General features: G+C 39.1%; 1 protein-coding gene across 3 annotated transcripts in view; it reads right to left on the reverse strand.

The window, feature by feature from the left end:
- Window positions 1-25,456, reverse strand: part of LOC131154948 (uncharacterized) — a 61,011-nt gene that overhangs the window by 20,440 nt on the left and 15,115 nt on the right. Inside the window, exons 3-4 of one of the 3 annotated variants that reach the window (XR_009136709.1) lie at window positions 5,617-6,186; window positions 4,755-4,854 (exon numbers count right to left, since the gene is read on the reverse strand). Coding sequence is in view for 1 of the 3 variants with exons in the window: in XM_058107793.1 (XP_057963776.1) it covers window positions 6,168-6,186 (19 nt within the window). In the remaining 2 variants the exon portion in view is untranslated. Of the gene's footprint in view, window positions 1-4,380; window positions 4,855-5,382; window positions 6,187-25,456 lie in introns of those variants that run through there. The other 2 variants (XR_009136708.1, XM_058107793.1) reach the window with 2 other exon arrangements.

A 25,456-nucleotide genomic window follows, 5' to 3' on the forward strand; every position in this document is an offset into this window, starting at 1 on the left:
CTTATCATAACATTTCACCTAAACACAAGACTTTTGTCACCTCAATCACTAAAAACACTATACCTCATTCATATCATGATGTTGTTGAGAATCCTAATTGGGAGAAAGCCATGCAGACTGAGATTGCAGCTCTTGAATAGAATAAAACTTGGGTCATCACTGATCTTCCTCCCGGTAAGCAGGCCATCGGATGTAAATGGGTTTACAAGATAAAATACAATGCTAATGGGACCATTGAACGATACAAGGCCAGATTGGTCTGCAAGGAAGGCATAGACTATCATGAAACTTTCTCCTCGGTAGCCAAGATAGTATCTGTTAGAGCCTTACTAGCATTGGCGGCAATCAAGCGGCAATCAAAGGCTTGCTTTTACATCAATTCAGCGTCAACAATGCCTTCCTTCATGGTGATCTTGATGAAGAAGTGTACATGAAGCCGCCACCTGGTTATCCCACATCAGATGAAACAAAGGTCTGCAGGCTACTTAAAAGTTTGTATGACCTTAAACAAGCCTCGAGGCAATGGTATGCCAAACTGTCCTCCTTCATCATCCAGCATGGTTATACTTAATCTAAGGGAGATTATAGCTTGTTTACTCGAATGTATAATGGTTCCTTCACTGCCATCTTAGTCTATGTTGATGACATAATTATGGCCAGCAATGACATGAGATCTATTGAAGAACTTAAGGGAGCTTTGAATGAAAAGTTTAAAATCAAAGATCTTGGGCAACTCAAATACTTTCTTGGCATCGAAGTTGCACGATCAGCAAAGGAAATTCATCTTTGTCAATGAAAATATGCATTGGACATTCTATCAAATACAGGAACTACTGGGTCTACACTCGCTAAAATCCCCTTGGATCAAAATCTCAAGTTGTCAAGAGATAAGGGAGAACCTATTAGAGATCCCACCATTTATAGAAGACTCATTGGCCGCTTAATGTACCTGACCATCACTCAACCAAACCTCTCTTATTCTATCCAACTTCTCAGCCAATTCATGGGAACTTCGTGAGTCTCTCATCTAAATGCAACACACAAGGTTCTTAGATATATCAAGATGGTACCAGGTCAAGGACTCTTGTATCGATCAAATTCCAGTTTACAGCTGAAGGCTTATAGTGATAGTGATTGGGGTTCATGTCCTGATGGTCGGAAGTCCATAACCGGTGTGTTTTCCTTGGTTCTTCTTTGATCTCTTGTAGGTCCAAAAAGCAAAACACCTTCTCCAAGTCTTCTACAGAGGCAGAGTACAGGGCCATGGCAATGGTATGCTGCGAATTGACTTGGATCCGCTACCTTTTGAATGATCTCCAAGCGCCTTCTCCTCAACCTGCCACTCTCTTATGTGATAACCAAGCTGCCTTACACATTGCTGCAAACCTAGTATTCCACGAACGTACAAAGCATATTAAGCTAGATTGTCATCTTATTCGCGAAAAAATTCAATATGGTAGTCTGATTACTCACCATGTTAGCATAAACTCGCAAATAGCAGATATGTTCACCAAACCTATAGCCTCTTCCCTATTTTATTCTCACCTGTCCAAGATGGGAGTAGAAAACAATCTACTCTCCATCTTGCAGGGGGCTATTACGAATTGAAGATGCCCATCCTTTAGTTCCAGCTCAGACTCCAGCTTAGCTCCCTAGCTCACACCAGAAACCTGAAGGAAGGGACCCCATGTGAATGGCTTCAACAAATCTGTTATTTTTTTTTGTTATTCTTTTTTTTTTTTTTTTTCTGTTTGGTCAGTTATTTTGTTTGCTCAAGATTCTCTCATCCTGTTATTCCTTCTCTCTATTTATCTTGCTCATGGTGTACAATTCCCTTGGTAAGAAAAGATGACGAATTCCAAAAGTCCTTTTATCACCTCATCACCTTCCTCTATTTTCTATATTGATCTTTCTGCTTCCAGTGCTCTCTTTTATTTCAATTTGTTTCAATCACGGTTGTTGCTAGTATCATTGATAGAGCTTTCTAGACTTTGGTCACCTTGGGGAGCAACCAAACTTTTGGGGTACTCTTACACTTTATTTTGTGGTACTTTTTTTTTAAGGATAATCTGGAGATTCCAGCCATGATGACGCGATTTAGACACTATGGTGCAGCACCAAATTTGGCGGGTGAAAATTGTCCACCCATTGACGCACTCCCTTGTAATTCACCGAGGTAAACTCTCAAACTTTGGGATTACAAAGTCACAAGTCATCTTACCTCTTGTTTCAAAGAATTTTTTCATTAAATTAATACAAGAATATATTAAATAAAATTAATCAAATTTAAATATATTTTTTCAAAAATAATAATATTTTCATAATTTAATTTACAAATATTAGAATATGAATAAATTTATTTATAAAAATATATATTTTGTTTAAGACTATAAATTTATAGACGTGAAGTATTATTATGACACCATATGGATATTTTTTTAAATATGGGATATGATACGAGGAAAATGCTCTAATTAACACCATATATAATATTAAATTTCAATATTTTTGCATCATTATATATAAAAAGAAGTTAATGTGTACATACACATTTATTAGTACGTTTTATTTTGTAAAAATATCAATACATGACTTCCTCCAATAAAAGTATTAATAATTTTATTGCAATTTTTATATTCTGATTTGCTATCTAAATCATTATAATTATTATTTTTTGTTTACTCGATGATCAATTGATGATTTTATAAAATAAATTTAAAATTTTTAGTTGGCTGTACTTCTAGGTCTACAATTTCATTGGTTAAATTTATTCTTTATACATATTGTTATTTATCAAAATAATGTTACACTTTTCATAATAATTTGAGAAGACATTAAAGAAAATTTACCAATTTTATTTTGGAATATACCTTTTTATTTGGTATTAATAGTACCATTGTATTTATTTAATTAAATGAATTTTCCCGGTTTAAATCTAAACCTATTTAAAAAAAAAATTTAACTATATCAGATTTTTCTTAACATTTATTAATAGTGCCATTATATTATTTATTTTTAAGTGTACAGATTTTTAGTTTAAAATCTTGTCCGATTTAAGATAAAAAAAATTAATATAAAATTAATAAAATTTAAATATATTTTTTAAAAAATTAATAATATTTTCATAATTTAATTTGCAAATATTAGAATATGAATAAATTTATTTATAAAAATTTATATTTTGTCTAAGACTGTAAATTTATAGACATGTGATGTTATTATGACACTGCATGGATATTTTTTAAAATATGGGATATGATATGAGGGAAATGCTCTAATTAACACCATATAGAATATTAGATTTCAATATTTTTGCATCATTAAATATAAAAAGAAGTTAATGTATACATACACATTTATTAATGCTTTTTATTTTGTAAAAATATCAATACATGACTTCAATAAAAAAAATTTAATAATTTTAGTGCAATTGTTAATCCTCTCCCTGACCTAGTTTATTCCCTTAACCTATGTAAATTTGGTAAAATTTTATAATAATAAGATATGACAAAGTTTTACGCTAGATATTAGCTACCTAACACAATTGCACTTCTTTATCCGAGATTGAGATTGGGACAAGCTATGTGTGCAAACAATTTGTATTACACAAGGAAAGTACACACATTTGATTTTTTTTTTTTTTTCACAGAATTTTTTTTTTAAATCACACCTTACAAATAGTTGAAACCATGCACACAATACAAATGAATAAAAAATAAAATAAAATAAAGCATAAAATTTTGGATGTGAATCCAAGCTAGACTACAATTAAAAAAAAAACAAAACAAAACAAAACAATCCCACTATATCCTAAGTAAAGTTAGAAGACCTAATTAATTACTGCTACATAATTGGTCAACTAACTATAGCTAGGGTTCAATGAACTAACGGTAAATGGGTTATGTATCATAGCTATGTTTGGGAATATGGTTATCAAGGGGAAGGTCTTTAAATTCCCTAAACACCCATTCTGCACATTACACAACTCGGAATTTCAAACATGAATCATGCATGACCATGAATTCTTTATTATAAAACTAAGATATTTACCTTTAAATATAGTTCTATCTTATAATCAATTTTTAGCTCGATCAAGCTCATAGAGCTTCTCGTTTTTAGATTCTCGAAAGAATGTTGCCACATCATTTTCAGGTTCCATCTTTAGATTAATTAAATTGGGATTTTCTTTAAGGATTTGCCAAGTTCAATTAACTCATATAAACATGAATTTAATGAAATCTCAAACACATCATATGTCAATATAAATCATAAGACAAAGTCCAGCTCATGATGCTAAGATAAACCAAGATATAAATATGGAACTAACATACCATATGCTAATATATATCCAAACACAACATTCATGCGAATAAATCCAAATTAATTAGAAACTCTAATTCCGTAAAAGCACAAAGTTAAGTAAGATCAAAACTATATATACATTGGGAAAATTTCCTATTTTTGATTCTTGACTTCTTAATTTTTTTGAATTTTTACATTTTTTTTAGGGCGGCACCTTCATTTATTTTTAATATACCCTCACTTTTGACGAAAGAATACTGTGGTTACAAGATAAAACAAAAGGGAGAGTATAGAAAAAACCCTTCCAAAACTAGCAACCAACCAAATTAGGACAACAAAAATAAAAATAATTAACACAGAAGATAAAAACATAAATATAACCGAAATCAAAACAAAATACACCAAACGAAACTCTAGAATTGAACTAACGACGAACGGAAACGAGACCTCACCTATCCATCTAAAGAATACCTTTCAGATAATGTGGTAAAATGTGTTGTTCTTCGTAGATTATATTGTTTCCCATTTCTCCTCCTTTAACAAGAAAATTAGCTGCACCACAAGACTCAAAATTTTGATAAAAGGAACCACAACACAAGACATTTAGAAAAATATAGGAACCTAGGGAAATAATCATAAAATCTTGACTTTTTTCTTTAAAAAAAAAATATTTTTTGGATGTTTCATTAATTACTAGAAAGAAAAATAAACAATAAGGATAGTTTGAGTAAATAGTTTATTTAAAATCAAGGGTAGAAATTTTCTGTTTATTTCATGCACTCAATTACATGGAATAGTAGGTAATTATATACAAGAAAAAATTCTAATTTTGGACTACACGAATTTTAGGCTACAATCAAGGTTGTCTCTTGATATAAAGGATTTACAATCAAGGAATTATTCCTATAATCTCTCACGCCATCAAGTTCTACAAGTTCTAATGATCAAACTTTAAAAGACTGATTGAAGGAAACTTATTTTATAAATTTTTAATATATATATATATATATATTTAAAAAATGAGAGAAAATGAGAGAATTTTAATATAAACTTATATTGGCGTAAGTAGATAAAAGATACTAACACAAACTTATATACACATCGATTATTGATTAATATATGGATTATTAACAAGAAATTATATAGGGAATCTCTCCCTACAAATGTTCGTGTATTTGTTTCCTAAATTCTAAACATATTAAAAATGATTCTCTCTCTTTACACGTCCAATATTAATAAATGTACAACTAATTTATTATATGTTTAAAATTTAAAATACAAGGAAAAATGGACATGAGGAAAGAAAGGACGTACCCCTATATTATTTTCCCTCAACTAGAGGGTTCCCAGCAATTGAACTTTGCAGGTAATGCTTCCCCAACCACCAGCGTAGTTAGCGGCGATGATCCACCACTGTTGCTCGCCTCTTCGTTGCCACCAGAACACCAGCAGACGTTTCCCATTTGTCTGATTCGCCGGGAGTAGCTTGCTACCACTGATGGCATGTCGTTCTTCATCTTCTTCTTCGCACAACCAGCCACCATTGCCTTTGTTGATGCAGCCGTTGAACGAAACCCCAGGCCATCACACAGTCTTCTTCCTTCTCTGTCGATGGAGTGACACTGTCGGCTACTTGTCACAGCTTCTCTCTCTATTTCTCTCGTGTCTTCCTCTAATTCACTAGTTCTCTCTCTCTCTCTCTCTCTCTCTATGCAAGCACCAGGCTCTCCTTTATTTGGATTGTCGTGCTTACTCTTAACCATCCACGCAAAACTCTGACCATCTTCTTCATCTCCTCTATTCTTCTTCATTTTTTTTTTTTAATCTTCTTAGTCCTCTTCAATCAGATTTTTTTTTTTTCTTTTTCATCTTGAACGTACTAACCTAGAACATCAATAAAGGAACAACAGATATAAAATTTAAAAAAAATAGAAGCGAAAGTCAAAAGTCATACATAGAACTTAGTCATGCAGAACTAAATTTCAAGAAAACCTCATGAATTTGTCGCAGACGACTAAATGTGCAAAGATACATAATAATGATTAAAGTTCATACAAACTATTTGTTGTTGCCAAAAATTGAATGGCTTTCGAGGATCGACCTTCAACTGCGGCCACCTAAAAGTAATCAAATAAGAATAGCTTGGAAGATTCGGGATGTACTCTGAGAGATCACTCCGATGCTTAAGTAAAGAATCGAAGGAGGTTTAAATTGCAATAGTAAAAAAGAATGGATGAAAATGAGATGCATACCTCCTCTCGAAACACCCTTTTATAGTGGTGGAGGCATGCCCCTTTTAAATTTGCATTTATGGGTGCATTATTATGTTTATGGAGAGTATGGATAATTTAAGGGTATTAATGTTGGGGTGTAATGGTAGTTTCCTAATTGTGACCCCTTATGAATGTGCCTATTAATTTTGAGTATATCAGTTGTCCCCCCTTTTACTCTCGATATTTTGAACTGAGTTTCTTTTATTCGAGAGTATTTCGAATCGCCTACCTTGTGCATATGGTTTTGGCCCCATCCAAGCCACGAAAACCGGTTAAGGGGGTCTTGGCTTACTCCAAGCCGATTTGTGGCTGTTGAAGATTAAACTTGAACAGTGGGACGGTGACAGCAAAATTTGACGGCAGTAGCTTCATCAACTGGCAGCCCACCTCTGTTGAAATTGGGCAAGATTCAGCCACCAGCCTCACCAACTAGCCACAATTGTTAATTATTTTGATTTAGAATTTGCTATAAATAGATGTGTGTGTGCAATGTAGTATGTGGCGAAGTGAGAGTGAATAACCAGTAAGTGAGTTGTTTTTGAATTCCTCTGTATTTATTTTTCAAATTGAATTACATTATTTTTTGCAATTGATTCTCACTGAGTTTCAGTCATAACCAGTGACTGAGTGTCCCCTTCACCCATCAGTGGTATCAGAGCGTCTAGGTACGCTAGAATCCCCCAAAGGGTCGAACAGAGGAGAAATTCAATTTTTTCCTAGATCTGAAGTTGCTTAAAATTCAAAATTGAGCTTACCTTTATGAAATTCGCGTCAAGACGATTCCAACGGTGAAAACCACGTCTCAAACGGAGTCCGGAAGAATCCACACGCGCTCACATGCGCCTCCAGCGAACTCAGCGTCCTCCCCATGCGCCGCACGTGCCGACGAGGATTCCGACCACCGACATCACGGGCTCCACGAGCCCCAAACGCGTCTTCCTCGCCCGGCTAGTGAGATCCGACCCGCCACCCGATCTGAGACCCGACTCAGTGACTTGCGCCTAGCAACCCGACTCCAGCCCCGTGAGCACGACCCGATCCGACCCGCCTTCCAACTCGTGTCCAGTTGCTGACACGAGGCATGCCGAGAATTCGCCACGTGGCTCAAACGGTAACAACTAACGCCATCTTTTGGCCGTTAAGTCAAACCGTTTTTTTTTTATTATAAAAATCAGTCCAGCATTTTTTGGCCGATTAAGTGATTTTTGGATCGGTTCTTTGTAACCTAAAATCGGTTCCTAAGGTTTTGCGAACTTTTGAACACATTGGTGACATCAGATTTTCTAAAATGAATCCCCATCTCTTTGTTTTTATATATTAAATTTAATGGCAAATGGAACTGCCCAAGCGGTCATTCCAAAGTTGATCCGAGAGAATAATGACAACTGTTCTATTCAAATGAGAGCCTTTCTAGGTGCTCAGGATGTCATGGACATCGTTGAAGATGAGTACAGAGAAAGCCCATCAAAAGAAGCCGAAGTAGCTATGTATGATGCTCAAAGAACGACCTTACGAGTCGATCGAAAAAAGAATTGTAAGGCAAAGTCCATAATCTACCAAGGTCTTCATGAGGCCACGTTTGAAATCATCGCCTCCGCCAAGACATCCAAAGAAGTTTGGGACTCTTTCCAGCGAACACACAAAGGTGCAGACAAAGTAAAGAAGATTCATCTTCAAACATTGCGAGGTGATTTCGAATCTCTAAAAATTAAATCTACTAAATCTATTACTGACTACTATACACGAGTTAAGGTAGTATCAAATCAATTGAGAAGAAATGGAGAGATTCTCAATGACTAAAGATTTTGTGAGAAAATTTTGTGATCTTTGGATCCAAAATATGATTATATAGTTGTGACCAGGGAAGAAACAAAAGATTTGGAAATCATGTACGTAGAAGAACTTGTGGGCTCACTCCAAGCCCATAAGCAGAAAGTCAACAGAATGAGTGATGATAAAGCACTGGAGCAAGTCCTCTAAACGAAGTTGTCCCTCACTACTGATAGATACGACAAAGGGGGGACGTCACAGCGAGGAAGAGGACGAGGTTGAGGATCTCGTGAAAGAAATTATGAAAATTTTGACTCCAGAGGAGGTGGCAGAGGTGGAAGAGGTCCCACTAGAGAAGGACGCAATCAATAGAACTATGTCTCATGAGGCAGAGGACAAGGAAGAAGAGGGGGATACAATAACCGCCCGAACATAGACAAAAGAAACGTTCAGTGCTACAACTGTTATAAGTACGGATACAATAGCAATGAGTGTTGGGGGCGACAACAAGAAAAGGTTAGCGAGGAGGCTAACCTTGCCGAAATTGAACAGACAAATGGAGAGTCATTGATGCTAATGCACACAATTCAACTCCTCAGGACCAAAGTGTTTGGTACCTTGATTCTGGAGCTAGCAACCATATGACTGGAAAAAAGAACCTATTCTTTGAACTTGATGAGAAAGTTTAGGGGGAGATCTCTTTTGACGAAAATTCTAAAATCCCAATCTGAGAGAGAGAAGATGCTTTGATCAAACAGAAGTCCGAAGATCATGCTTACATCTCCAACGTCTATTACGTGCCAGATATGAAGACTAACATCTTGAGTCTCAGACAGCTTGTCGAGAAAGGCTACCGAATTAGCCTTAGAGATAATCAGATGGTGATAACAGACGCTCAAGGAAAGCTGATTACTCGAGTAAAAATGGAAAAGAATCGAATGCTTTCGCTCGCCATTCAACATGATATGCCAAGGTGTTTGAGCGCTATCATCAAAGACTGACTATGACATCTAAGGTATGGACATCTCAATTTTGAAAGTATGAAACAGTTGGGAAGCAAGAAGATGATGAAAGGCTTACCCAACATCCACCACCCAAATGTGATATGTGAAAGCTGTGTTCTAAGCAAGCAACACAGAAATAACTTTGGAAAGCAAGTCGACTGGAGATCTACCATACCACTCCAGCTAATACACACAGACGTGTGCAGTCCATTGAGATCATTTTCAAATGGACAGAATCGATACTTCCTTACCTTTATCGACGACTACATCAGGAAGACTTGGGTCTACTTCCTAAAAAGGAAGTCAGCGGTGTTTGATAAGTTCAAAGAGTTCAAAACTCTTGTGGGGAACCAGAGTGGCTATCACATCAAATCACTCTGATCAGACCAAGGAGGAGAGTACAAGGACGAAGCTTTCCTGAAATTCCTTACGCAACAAGGGATTCAAAAACAGTTCACACCAACCTACACTCCCTAGTTGAACAGTATAGCTGAAAGGAAGAACTGCACAATCCTTAATATAGCCAAGAGCATGTTAAAAGAATAAGAATGTGCCCAAGAGTTTTTGGGCAGAAGTAGTGTCATGTGCAATCTATCTACTCAACCAGTGTCCTACAAAGAGTTTTGATACAAAGACACCACACGAAGCCTGGAGTACTCACAAGCCCAGTGTGAGTCATCTTAGAGTGTTTGGCTCCATAGCCTACGCCAAGATCTTAGAAGTAAGAAGGACAAAGCTAGAAGATAAAAGAGAGAAGTGTATCCTTGTTGGATACGGTGACAGCACCATGGGATATCGATTCTACAATCCCATCAACAAGAAAGTCATTCACAGTTAGGATGTCATTTTTGAAGAAAATGAATTCTGAAAATGGGACCAGACTGAATCTTCCAAAGATGCAGAATTGACACTTGAAGGAGAAGAACCTACACAGACAAGAGAAGTGGCTATCGAGTCACAATTTCCCGAGCTGCAAACACCACCACATGGTTCACCACAGAGGAATGAAGATTCATCACCAATTGAACGTGAAATCTTAGACATGAGACCTATAGGAGTTCGAAATCTAGCTGACTTGTATGAAACTATAGAATCAATAGAAGAGTATGTTACTCTACACTGTCTCTTGTCGACCAGCGATCCGGTTAGCTTTGAGGAAGCTAACGAAGAAGAAAAATGGAGAAAAAACAATGGATGAGGAGATTGAATCCATCGAGAAGAACAAGACTTGGGAGTTGACAAATCTCCTAAAGGGCCGCAAAACTATTGGTGTGAAATGGGTCTACAAGACCAAGAAGAACGCTTAAGGAGAAGTTCAGAGATACAAAACAAGACTTATCGCCAAAGGCTACAAGCAGAAAGAAGAGATTGATTATGAAGAAATCTTTGCTTCGGTTACCAAGCTTGAAACCATCAGATTACTAATTTCACTATCAACACAAAATGGATAGAAGATTTACCAAATGGACGTGAAATCAGCATTTCTGAACAGTTTTCTAGAAGAAGAGATTTATATTGATCAACCACCTGGATATGTGAAGAAGGGAAAAGAAGATAAAGTTTACAAGTTGAAGAAAGCACTCTATGGCTTGAAGTAGGCACCTCGTGCGTGGAACATGAGGATTGATGGCTATTTCCAGAAAAATGGATTTCAGAAGTGTTCCTATGAACATGCGCTATACATGAAGATGGAGACAGACAGAAGCATGTTGATAGCCTGCCCATATGTTGATGGTCTGATCTTCACCAGCAACAATCCATAGATGTTTGCCGCTTTCAACAGGGAGCATGCCAAGAATAAAGAAGTAGAATTGATATCGTGTAGAACATATGATCAGATTGCTGACATTTTTACAAAGCCACTCAGGCATGATATTTTTTCGAGACTGAAGACAATGCTCGGAATGACAAAGTTAGGAGAGTCAAGTTTAAGGGTGATGTTGAAGAGTAAACTTGACGGTGGCAGCAATATTTGACGACGGCTGCCGACCAGCCGCTAATGTTGATCGGCGGCCAGCAACCTCACCAACCAGCCACAATCATTGATTATTTTGATTTAGAATTTGCTATAAATAGATGTGTGTGTGTGTGTGTGTGTGTGTGTGCAATGCAGTCTCTGGTGAAGTGAGGGTGAATAACCAGTGAGCAAGAGAGATTTTATTTTGAATTCCTCTGTATTTATTTTTCAGATTAAAATTAATTATTTTTTGCAATTGATTCTCACTGAATTTCAGTCACAACCAGTGACTGATGGGTGGAGGGGACACTCAGTCACTAGTTGTGACTGAAACTTAGTGAGAATCAATTGCAAAAACAATGTAATTCAACCTGAAAAATAAATACAGAGAAATTCAAAAACAACTCGCTAACTGGTTATTCACCCTCACTTCACCACATACTACATTGCATACACACACATCTATTTATAGTAAATTCTAAATCAAAATAATCAATGATTGTGGTTGGTTGGTGGCCAAATCTTACCCAATTTCAACAGAGGTGGGCTGTTGGTTGATGAAGCTACTGCCTTCAAATTTTGCTACCACTGTCCCACTGTTCAAGTTTAAGCTTCAACATCCCCCCTTAAACTTGACTCTCCTGGTTTTGTCATTCCGAGTATTGTCTTTAGTCTTACAAAAATATCATGCCTGAGTGGCTTCGTAAAAATATCAGCAATCTGATCATACGTTCTGCAAGATATCAACTCCACTTCTTTATTCTTGACATGCTCCCTGATAAAATGATACCGAGTATCAATATGTTTGCTTCTTTCATGGTAAACCAGATTTTTCACAAGTGCAATCGTTGATCGGTCATCGATGTAAACTTCTGTGGGGTTATCTTGAAGAAATCTCAGATACTTCAATACATTCTTAATCCATATACCATGACAAACAGCCGAGATGACAGAAACATACTCAACTTCACATGATAACAACGTTACGATGGGTTGCTTTTTTGAAGACCATGTAAACGCTGTATCTCCCAAGAAAAATGTGAATCCCGTCGTGCTTTTTCTTTCATCAAGATCTCTTCCCCAATCGCTATCTGAAAAGCCAATAAGTTTGCAATCACTTCTTAATGAATAGAACATACCATCGGTGATAGTACCCTTGACATATCGGAGTATCCTTTTCGCTGCATTCAGGTGGGACTGGTTAGGAGTCTCCATGTACCTGCTGACAAGTCCAACTCCATAGAGTAATTTGGTCTGGTGCACGTCAAATATTTCAAGCTTCCAACCAAACTCTTGAAATATGTGGAGTAGACATCTTCTTCCTTATTCTTTCTAAATTCCAATCCCGTTTCAATCGGAGTTGTCACAGGGTTGCATTTGTCCATCCCAAACTTCTTCAGTACTTCTTTTGTATAGTGGCTCTAGGAGATGAAGATTCCCTTTTCGCTTTGCACGACTTCTATGCCAAGGAAATGAGCCATCTAGCCAATATCCGTCATTTCGAATTCTTTGATCATGCTTCTCTTGAAAGCAGCAAACATCTCTGGATTATTGCCGGTCAAGATCAGATCATCAACATATAGGCAGGCTATCGGCATGCTTCCGTCTGTCTCCATCTTCATGTATAGCGCATCCTCGTAGTGACACTTCTGAAATCCATTCTCTTGGAAGTAGTCATCAATCCTCATGTTCCACGCACGAGGTGCCTGCTTTAAGTCATAGAGTGCTTTCTTCAACTTGTACACTCTATTTTCTTTGCCATTCTTTACATATCCAGGTGGTTGATCGATATAAATCTCTTCTTCCAGAAAACCGTTCAAAAATGCTGATTTCACGTCAAGGTGGTAAATCTTCTATCCATTTTGCACTGATAGTGAAATTAGTAATCTGATGGTTTCAAGCCTGCCAATTGGGGCAAAGATTTCTCCATAATCAATCTTTTCTTTCTGCTTGTAGTCTTCGGTGTCAAGTCTTGCTTTGTATCTCTGAACTTCTCCTTGAGCATTCTTCTTGGTCTTGTAGATCTATTTCACACCTATAATTTTGCAGCCCTTCGGGAGATTCATCAACTCCCAAGTCTTGTTATTCTCGATGGATTGAATCTCCTCATCCATCGCTTTTCTCCATTTGTCTTCTTCATTAGCTTTCTCAAAGTTAACTGGGTCGCTGGTCAACAACAGACAGTATAAAGTAATATACTCTTCTATTCGTTATGTAGTTTCATACAGGTCAGCTAGGTTTCGAGCTCCTTTAGGCCTCATGTCAGAGATTTCACGCTCAATTAGTGATGGAGCTTCATTGCTCTACGGTGAACCATGTGGAGGTGTCTGCAGTTCGGGAATTTGTGACTCGATGGCCACTTCTCTTGTCTGTGTGGGTTTTTCACCTTCAAGTGTCAATTCCACATCTTTAGAAGATTCAGCCTGGTCCCATTTTCAGGAATCATTTTCTTCAAAAATGACATCCCGACTATGAATGACTTTTTTGTTGATGGGATTGTAGAGTCGATATCCCATGGTGCTGTCACCATATCCAACAAGGATACACTTCTCTTCTTTATCTTCTAACTTTGTCCTTCTTGTTTCTGAGATCTTAGCGTAGGCTATAGAGCCAAGCATCCTAAGATGACTCACACTGGGCTTGTGAGTACTCCAGGCTTCATGTGGTGTCTTTGTATCAAGACTCTTCGTAGGACACCGGTTGAGTAGATAAACTGCACATGACACTACTTTTGCCCAAAAACTCTTTGGCACATTCTTATCCTTTAACATGCTCCTGGCCATGTTAAGGATTGTGTGATTCTTTCTTTCAGTTACACCATTCAATAGGGGAGTGTAGGCCCTTATTGTTTAAGGAATTTCAGGAAAGCTTCGTCCTTGTACTCTCCTCCTTGGTCTGACCAGAGTGACTTGATGGGATAGCCACTTTGTTTCTCCACAAGAGTTTTGAACACTTTGACCTTGTCGAACGCCTCTAACTTCCTTTTCAGGAAGTAGACCCAAGTCTTCCTGCTATAGTCGTTGATGAAAGTGAGGAAGTATTGATTTTGTCCATTTGAAAAAATGGTTTCAATGGACCATACACGTCTGTGTGTACTAGTTGGAGCGGTATGGTAGATCTCCAGTCGGCTTGCTTTCCAAAACTGTTTCTGTGTTGTTTGCTTAGAACACAACTTTCACATATCACATTTGGGTGGTGGATGTTGGATAAGTCTTTCACCATCTTCTTACTTCCCAACTTTTTCAAACTTTTAAAAATCAGATGTCCATACCTTAGATGCCATAGCCAATCTTTGTCTTTGATGATAGTGCTCAAACACTTTGGCATATCATGTTGAATGCCGAGCAGAAACATTCGATTCTTTGTCATTTGTACTTAAGTAACCAGCTTTCCTCGAGCATCTATTATCATCATCTGCTTATCATTAAGGCTAATTCGGTAGCCTTTCTCGACAAGTTGTCCAAGACTCAAGATGTTAGCCTTCATATCTATCACATAATAGACGTTAGAGATGTAAGCATGATCTCTGGACTTCTGGTTGGTCAAAACATCTCCTCTCCCTCAGACTGGGATTTTAGAATTATCACCAAAAGAGATCTCCCCCTGAACTTTCTCGTCAAATTCAAAGAATAGGTTCTTTCTGCCAGTCATATGGTTGCTGGCTCCAAAGTCAAGGTACGAAACATTTTGGTCCTACTTGGTTGAGCTATGTGCCATCAGCATCAACGATTCTCCTTTGGCTTTCTCCTTTTCTACAAAGTTAGCATTTTCATTTATTTTGTGATTTTAGGGATTACCTCTGCACACATTGCTGTAGTGTGCATACTTGTGGCAGTTGTAGCACTGAACGTTTCTCTTGTCTATGTTCGGACGGTTATTGTATCCCCCTCTTCTTCCTTGTTCTCTGCCTCGTGGGACATAGTTCTATTGATTGCGTCCTTCTCTAGTGGGACCTCTTCTGCCTCTATCACCTCCTCTGAAGTCAAAATTTCCATAATTTCTTCCACGAGATCCTTCGCCTCGTCCTCTTCCTTGCTGTGACGTCCCCCCTTTGTCATATCTATCTGTAGTGAGGGACAACTTTGTTTGGAGGGCTTGCTCCAATGCTTTATCATCACTCCTTCTATTGACTTTTTGCTCATGGACTTGGAGTGAGCCCACAAGTTCTTATACGGACATGGTTTCCAAATCTTTTGTTTCTTCCATGATCACAGCTATATAATCATATTTTGGATCCAGAGATCGCAAAAATTTCTCACAAATTCTCTTGTCATTGAGATTCTCTCCATTTCTTCTCAATTGATTTGATACTACCATAACTCGTGTATAGTAGTCAGCAATATATTCAATTGATTTCATTTTTAAAGATTCGAAATCACCTCGCAATGTTTGAAGACGAATTTTCTTTACTTTGTCTGCACCTTTATGTGTTCGATGAAGAGAGTCCCAAACTTCTTTGGATGTCTTGGCAGAGGCGATGATTTCAAACGTCGCCTCATCAAGGCCTAGGTAAATTATGGACTTCGCCTTGCACTCCTTCTTTCGATCGGCTCGCAAAGTCATTCTTTGAGCATCAGATATAGCTACTTCGGTTTCTTTTGATGGGCTTTCTCTGTACCCATCTTCAACGATGTCCATGACATCCTGAGCACCTAGAAGGGCTCTCATTTGAATAGACCAGTTGTCATAATTCTCCTAGGACAACTTTGGAATGACCTCTTGGGTAGCACTGTTTGCCATTGAATTTAATATATAAAAAACTGAGATATGGGGATTGATTTTGGCAAATATGATGTTACCAATGCGTTCAGAAGGTCGAAAAACCTTAGGAACCGGTTTTGGGTTGCAAAGAACTAGTCTAAAAATCACTGAACCGGCTAAAAAATTCTAGATGGTTTTTATTGGGCTGGTTTAACTTAATGGCCGTTTAACGGCGTCAGTACTAATTGTTAGGGCAACGTGACGACTTATGCGCATGCAGTGTGTCTGCGACTGGACACAGGTCAGCAAGCCAGGTTGGGTCGCGTTTGGGTCACCGGTTCTGGTTGTGCACGCAGGTTTGAAAAATTGGGTTGCCGGGCCGAGTAGTTGGACGCGAGTTGTTGAAGCGGGTCTCCGAGTCGGATCAAGTCAGCCGAGCGAGGAAGATGTGTGCGGGCGCATGGAGCGCATGAAGCCAGCGTTCGGATCCTCTTTCGCGCGTGCGGCGCGTGGGGAGGACGATGTCTTCGCTGAAGGCACGTGTGAGCGCGTATGGAGTATTTCGGACTCCGTTTGAGACGCGATTTTCACCGTTGGAATCATCCCGACCCGAATTTCATAATGGTAGGCTCAATTTTGAATTTTGAACAACTTCAAATCTGGGAAAAAATTGAACTTCTCCTCTATTTGACACTGTTTGGCGAATTCCAGCGTACCTCGACGCTCTGATACCACTGATGGGTGGAGGGGACACTCAATCACTGGTTGTGACTGAAACTTAAATGAGAATCAATTGCACACGAATACAAAACGTTTGATTTCAATCTGAAAAAATTATACAGACGAAAATTTTCAAAACTTCTCGTTCACTGGTTATTCACCCCCACTTCACCACATACTACATTGCACACACACACACACACACACACACATCTATTTATAACAAATTCTAAATCAAAATAATCAATGATTGTGGCTGGTTTGTGAGGTTGGTGGTCGAATCTTGCCCAATTTCAACAGAGGTGGCATGTCAGTTGATGAAACTACTACCGTCAAATTTTTCTACCACCGTCCTACTGTTCAAGTTTAATCTGCAACACTGAGGATAGGTGGAGGGGACACTCAGTCATTGGTTGTGACTGAAACTCAGTGAGAATCAATTGTAAAAAACAATTAATTTCAATCTAGAAAATAAATATAGAGGAATTCAAAATAAAATCTCCCTCACTCACTGATTATTCACCCTCACTTCACCACATACTACATTGCACACACACACACATCTATTTATAGCAATTTCTAAATCAAAATAATCAATGATTGTGGCTAGTTGGTGGCCGAATCTTGCCCAATTTCAACAGAGGTGGGCTTCCGGTTGAGGAAGCTGCTGCCGTCAAATTTTGCTGCCACCGTCCCACTGTTCAAGTTTAATCTTCAACATCCCCCCTTAAACTTGACTCTCCTGGTTTTGTCATTCCGAGCATTGTCTTCAGTCTTACAAAAATATCATGCCTCAATCACTAATTGTGACTGAAACTCAGTGAGAATCAATTGCACATGAATACAAGACGTTTGATTTCAATCTGAAAAAATTATACAGAGGAAAAATTTCAAAACTTCTTGCTCACACTGATTATTCACCCTTTCTACACCACATACTACATTACACATACACAAATCTATTTATAGCAAATTCTAAATCAAAATAATCAATGATTGTGGGTGATTGGTGAGTTGGTGGCCAAATCTTGCCCAATTTCAACAGAGGTGGGCTGCTGGTTGATGAAGCTGCTGCCATCAAATTTTGCTGCCATCGTCCCACTATTCAAGTTTAATCTTCAACATTCCCACTTAAACTTGACTCCCCTGGTTTTGTCATTCCGAGCATTGTCTTCAGTCTTACAAAAATATCATGCCTGAGTGGCTTCGTGAAAATGTCAGCAAACTGATCATACGTTCTGCAAGATATCAACTCCACTTCTTTATTCTTGACATGCTCCCTGATAAAATGATACTGAATATCAATATGTTTGCTTCTTTCATGGTAAACTGGATTTTTCGCAAGTGCAATTGCTGATCGATTGTCGATGTAGAACTCTGTGGGGTTATCTTGAAGAAATCTCAAATACTTCAATACATTCCTAATCCATATACCATGACAAACAGCTAAGCTGACAACAACATACTCAACTTCACATGATGACAACGTTACGATGGATTGCTTCTTCGAAGACCATGTAAATGATGTATCTCCTATGAAAAATGTGAAACCCGTCATGTTTTTTCTTTCATCAAGATCTCTTCCCCAATCGCTATCTGAATAGCCGATGAGTTTGCAATCACCTCTTGATGAATAGAACATACCATCGGTGATGGTATTCTTGACATATCGGAGTATCCTTTTTGCTGCATTCAGGTGGGACTGGTCAGGAGTCTCCACGTACCTGCTGACAAGTCCAACTCCATAGAGTATATCTGGTCTAGTGCATATCAAATACCTCAAGCTTCCAACCAAACTTTTGAAATATGTGGGGTCAACATCTCCTTTCTCATTCTTTCTTAATTCCAATCCCGTTTCAGCCGGAGTTGTCACAGGGTTGCATTTGTCCATCCCAAACTTCTTCAGTACTTCTTTTGCATAGTAGCTATAGGAGATGAAGATTCCATTTTCACTTTGCACGACTTCTATGCCAAGGAAATGAGCAATCTGGCCAATATCCGTCATTTCGAATTCTTTGACCATGCTCCTCTTGAAAGCGGCAAACATCTCTGGATTGTTACCGGTGAAGATCAGATCATCAACATATAGGCAGACTATCAGCATGCTTCCTTTTGTTTCCATCTTCATGTATAGCGCATGCTCGTAGGGAAACTTCTGAAATCCATTCTCCTGGAAGTAGTCATCAATCCTCATGTTCCACGCACAAGGTGTCTGCTTCAAGCCATAAAGTGCTTTCTTCAACTAGTACACTTTATCTTCTTTTCCCTTCTTCACATATCCACGTGGTTCATCAATATAGATCTCTTCTTCAAGAAAACCATTCAGAAATGCTGATTTCACATCCATTTGTTAAATCTTCCATCCATTTTGTGCTAATAATGAAATTAGTAATCTGATGGTTTCAAGCCTGGCAACCGGGGCAAAGATCTCTCCATAATCAATCCCTTCTTTCTACTTGTAGCCTTTGGCGACAAGTCCTCCATTGTATCTTTGAACTTCTCCTTAAGCGTTCTTCTTGGTCTTATAGACCCATTTCACACCAATAGTTTTGCGATCCTTCGGGAGATTTGTCAACTCCCAAGTCTTATTCTTCTCGATGGATTGAATATCCTCATCTATCGCTTTTCTCCATTTGTATTCTTCATTAGCTTCCTCAAAGCGTCGTTGGTCAACAACATAAAGTATAAAGTAAAATACTCTTCTATTGGTTCTATAGTTTCATACAGGTCAGCTAGATTTCGAGCTCCTTTAGATCTCATGTCTAAGATTTCATGTTCAATTGGTGATTGAGCTTTATTCCTCTGTAAAAAACCATGTGGAGGTGTTTGCAGCTCGAGAACTTGTAACTCGATAGTCACTTCTCTTGTCTGTGTAGGTTCTTCTCCTTCAAGTGTCAATTCCACATCTTTGGAAGATTCAACCTAGTCCCATTTCTAGCATTCATTTTCTTCAAAAATAACATCCTAACTATGAATGACTTTCTTGTTGATGGGATTGTAAAGTCGATATCTCATGGTGCTGTTACTGTATCCAGCAAGGATACACTTCTCTCCTTTATCTTCTAACTTTGTCCTTCTTGCTTCTCAGATCTTGGCACAGGCTATGGAGCCAAACACCCTAAGACGACTCACACTGAGCTTATGAGTACTCCAGGCTTCATGTGGTGTCTTTGTATCAAGACTCTTCGTAGGATACCGGTTGAGTAGATAGACTGCACATGACACTGCTTCTGCCAAAAAACTCTTTAGCACAATCTTATCCTTTAACATGCTCCTAGCAATGTTAAGGATTATGCGGTTCTTCCTTTCAGCTACACCGTTCAACTAGAGAGTGTAGGTCAGTGTGAACAGTTTTTGAATCCCTTGTTGCCTAAGGAATTCCAAGAAAGCTTCGTCCTTGTACTCTCCTCCTTGGTCTGATCGGAGTGACTTGATGCGATAGCCACTCTGTTTCTCCACAAGAGCTTTGAACTCCTTGAACTTGTCGAACACCTTTGACTTCCTTTTCCGGAAGTAGACACAAGTCTTCATGTTGTAGTTGTCAATGAAGGTGAGGAAGTATCGATTCTGTCCATTTGAAAATGGTCTCAATGAACCACACACGTTTGTGTGTACTAGCTGGAGCTGCATGGTAGATCTCCAGTCGTCTTGTTTTCCAAAGCTGTTTCTGTGCTGCTTGCTTAGAACATAGCTTTTACATATCTCATTTGAGTAGTGGATGTTGGGTAAGCCTTTCACAATCTTCTTGCTTCCCAACTGTTTCAAACTTTCAAAATTCAGATGTACATACCTTAGATGCCATAGCCAGTCTTTGTCTTTGATGATAGCGCTCAAACACCTTGGCATATCATATTGAATGGCAAGCGGAAACATTCGATTCTTTGCCATGTGTACTCGAGTAACCAGCTTTCCTCGAGTGTCTATTATCACCATCTGCTTATCACTAAAGCTAATTTGGTAGCCTTTCTCGACAAGTTGTCCGAGACTTAAGACGTTAGTCTTCATATTTGGCACGTAATAGACGTTGGAGATGTAAGCATGATCTTTGGACATCTGTTTGATCAAAACATCTCCTCTCCCTCGGATTGGGATTTCAGAATTATCACCAAAAAAGATCTCCCCCTGAACTTTCTCTTTTTCTGCAAAGTTAGCATTTTCATTTATTTCGTGATTTTGGGGATTACCTCTGCATTCATTGCTATAGTGTCCGTACTTGTGGCAGTTGTAACACTGAACATTTTTCTTGTCTACGTTCGGACAGTTATTGTATCCCCCTCTTCTTCCTTGTCCTCCGCCTCGTAGGACATAGTTCTATTGATTGTGTCATTCTCTAGTGGGACCTCTTCTGCCTCTACCACCTCCTCTGGAGTCAAAATTTCCATAATTTCTTTCACGAGATCCTCAACCGTCCTCTTCTTTGCTGTGACATCCCCCCTTTGTCGTATCTATCTGTAGTGAGGGACAACTTTGTTTGGAGGGCTTGCTCCAGTGCTTTATCATCACTCCTTCTGTTGACTTTTTGCTCATGGGCTTGGAGTGAGCCCACAAGTTCTTCTATGGACATGGTTTCCAAATCTTTTGTTTCTTCCATGGTCACAGCTATATAATCATATTTTGGATCCAGAGATCGCAAAATTTTCTCACAAATTCTCTTGTCACTGAGAGTCTCTCCATTTCTTCTCTACCATAACTTGTGTATAATAGTCAGCAATAGATTCAGTAGATTTCATTTTTAAATATTCGAAATCACCTCGCAATGTTTGAAGACGAATTTTCTTCACTTTGTCTACACCTTTGTGTGTTCGATGAAGGGAGTTACAAACTTCTTTGGATGTCTTGGCGGAGGCGATGATTTCAAACGTGGCCTCATCAAGGCCTTAGTAGATTATGGACTTCACCTTGCAATCCTTCTTTCGATCGGCTCGCAAGGTTGTTCTTTGAGCATCAGACATAGCTGCTTCGGCTTCTTTTGATGGGCTCTCTCTGTACCCATCTTCAACGATATCCATGACATCCTGAGCACGTAGAAGGACTCTCATTTGAATAGACCAGTTGTCATAATTCTCCTGAGTCAACTTTGGAATGACCGCTTGGGTGGCCTTGTTCGCCATTGAATTTTATAAATAAAAAATAGAGATATGGGGATTGATTTTCAAATCTAATGCCACCAATGTGTTCAACAGGTCGCAAAACCTTAGGAATCGGATTTGAGTTGCGAAGAACTGGTCCAAAAATCACTGAATCGGCCAAAAAATTATGGACCAGTTTTTTAAAAAAAAAAAAAAAACGATTTGACTTAACGGCCAAAAGATAGCGATAGTTGTTACCATTTGAGCCACGTGGCGGCTTCTCGGCGTGCCGCGTGTCAGCGACTGGACGCGGGTCAGGTCGTGCTCGCGAGGCTGGAGCGGGGTTGCTGGACGCAGGTTGCTGAGTCGGGTCTCGGATTGGGTGGCCAGGTCGGATCTCACTAGCCAGGCGAGGAAGACGCGTGCGGGGTACGTGGAGCGCGTGAAGCCGGCGATCGAAATCCTCGTCGGCGGTGCGGCGCATGGGGAGGACGCTGAGTTTGCTGGAGGCGCGTGTGGAGTCTTCCGGACTCTGTTTGAGACGCGGTTTTCATCGTTGGAATCATCTCAACGCGAATTTGACAATAGTAAGCTCAATTTTGAATTTTGAACAACTTCAAATCTAGGAAAAAAATTGAATTTCTCCTCTATTCAACTGTTTGGCGGATTCCGGCGTACTTGGACGCTCTGATACCACTTATGGGTGGAGAGGACACTCAATCACTAGTTGTGACTGAAGCTCTATAAGTATTTGCACTCAATTGCAAAAATAATTTAATTCAATCCTAAAAATAAATACAAAGGAATTCAAAAACAACTCGCTCATTGGTTATTCACCCTCACTTCACCACATACTACATTGCACACACACACACACATCTATTTATAACAAATTCTAAATCAAAATAATCAATGATTGTGCTAGTTGGTGAGGTTGGTGGTCGAATCTTGCCCAATTTCAACAGAGGTGGGCTGCCGATTGATGAAGCTGCTGCCATCAAATTTTGCTGCTACTGTCCCACTGTTCAAGTTTAATCTTAAACATTAAAGGTGAATAACCAGTGAGCGAGTTGTTTTTGAATTCCTCTGTGTTTATTTTCAGGATTGAATTAAATTGTTTTTGCAATTGAGTGCAAATACTTAGTGAGTTTTAGTTACAACTAGTGACTGAGTTTCCCATCCACCCATCAGTGGTATCAGAGCGTCTAGGTACGCCAAAATTCGCCAAAGAGAGTCAAATAGAGGAGAAATTCAATTTTTTCCCAGATTTGAAGTTGTTCAAAATTTAAAATTGAGCCTATCATTGTGAAATTCGCGTCGAGACGATTCCAACGGTGAAAACCGCGTCTCAAACGGAGCACGGAAGACTCTACATGTGTTCACACGCGTCTTCAGCGAACTCAGCGTCCTCCTCACGTGCCAACGAGGATTCTGACCACCAACTTCACGTGCTCCACGTGCCCATACGCATTTTCCTCACCCGGCTGACGTGATTTGACCCGTAAACCTGCTTCAGCAACTCGCATCCAACTATCCGGCCTAGCAACCCATTTTTCAGACCCACGTGCACAACCTGAACCGATGACCTAAACTGACCCGACCTGGCTGGCTTACCCGCATCTAGTCGCCGACAGGCGGCATGCACAGAAGCCGCCATGCCCTAACAGTTAGTACAGATGTCGTTAAACGGCCGTTAAGTTAAACTGGCCTAGTAAAAACCATCCAAAACTTTCTGTAGTCGGTTCAGTGATTTTTGGACCAATTCGTTGCGACCCAAAACCGGTTCGTAAGGTTTTTTGACCTTATGAACACATTGGTGGCATTAGATTTGCCAAAATCTATCTCCATCACTCTATTTTGATATATTAAATCCGATGGTGAATGGTGCTACCCAAGTTGTCATTCCAAAGTTGACCAGGGAGAATTATGACAACTGGTCTATTCAAATGAGAGCCCTTCTAGGTGCTCAAATATCATGGACATTGTTGAAGATGGGTACATAGAAAGCCCATCAAAAGAAGCCGAAGCAGCTATGTCCGATGCTCAAAGAATGACCTTGCGAGCCAATCGAAAGAGGGGTTGCAAAGCGAAATCCATAATCTACCAAAGCCTTGATGAGACCACGTTCGAAATCATCGCCTCCGCCAAGACATCCAAAGAAGTTTGGGACTCTCTCCATCGAACACACAAAGGTTCAGCCAAAGTAAAGAAAATTCGTCTTCAAACATTGCGAGGTGATTTCAAATTTTAAAAATGAAACCTACTGAATCTATTGTTGACTACTATACACGAATTATGGTAGTATCAAATCAATTGAGAAGAAATGGAGAGACTCTCAATGACGAGAGAATTTGTGAGAAAATTTTGCGATCTCTAGATCCAAAATATGATTATATAGTTGTGACCATGGAAGAAACAAAAGATTTGGAAACCATGTTCGTAGAAGAACTTGTGGGCTCACTCCAAACCCATGAGCAGAAAGCCAACAGAAGGATTGATGATAAAGCATTGGAGCAAGCCCTCCAAACAAAGTTGTCCCTCACTACAGATAGATACGACAAAAGGGGGACGTCACAGCAAGGAAAAGAATGAGGCCGATGATCTCATGAAAGAAATTATAGACATTTTGAGTCCAAAGGAGGTGATAGGGGTGGAAGAGGTTCCACTATAGAAGGACGCAATCAACAGAACTATGTCCCACGAGGCAGAGGACAAGGAAGAAGATGAGGATACAATAACCGCCCAAACGTAGACAAAAGAAACGTTCAGTGCTACAACGGTCATAAGTACGAATATTATAGCAATGAGTGTTGGGGGCGACAACAAGAAAAGGTTGGCGAGGAGGCTAACCTTGCCCTGAACATACAAATGGAGAGTCGTTGATGTTGATGACACACAATTCAACTCCCTAGGACCAAAGTGTTTGGTACCTTGATTCTAGAGCCAGCAACCATATGACTGGCAAAAAGAACCTATTCTTTGAACTTGATGAGAAAGTTCAGGGAGAGATCTCTTTTGGCGATAATTCTAAAATCTCAGTCTGAGGGAGAAGAGATGTTTTGATCAAACAGAAGTTCGGAGATCATGCTTACATATCCAATGTCTATTACGTGTCAGATATGAAGACTAACATCTTGGGTCTCGAACAACTTGTCGAGAAAGGTTACTAAATTAGCCTTAGTGATCACATGGTGATAACAGACGCTCAAGGAAAGCTGGTTACTCGAATGAGAAAGAATCGAATGTTTTTTGCTCGCCATTCAACATGATATGTCAAGGTGTTTGAGCGCTATCATCAAAGACAAAGACTAGCTATAACATCTAAGGTATGTACATCTGAATTTTGAAAGTTTGAAACAATTGGGAAGCAAGAAGATGGTGAAAGGCTTACCCAACATCCACCACCCAAATGTGATATGTGAAAACTGTGTTCTGAGTAAGCAACACAGAACAGCTTTGGAAAGCAAGCCGACTGGAGATCTACCATGTCACTCCAGCTAGTACACACAAACGTGTGTGGTCCATTGAGACCATATTCAAATGGACAGAATCGATACTTTCTCACCTTCATTGATGACTACAGTAGAAAGACTTGGGTCTATTTCTTGAAAAGGAAGTCAAAGGTGTTCGACAAGTTCAAAGAGATCAAAACTCTTGTAG

This window comes from Malania oleifera, chromosome 5, assembly GCF_029873635.1.
Source record: "Malania oleifera isolate guangnan ecotype guangnan chromosome 5, ASM2987363v1, whole genome shotgun sequence".
In the NCBI taxonomy this organism is placed as follows: Eukaryota; Viridiplantae; Streptophyta; class Magnoliopsida; order Santalales; family Ximeniaceae; genus Malania; species Malania oleifera.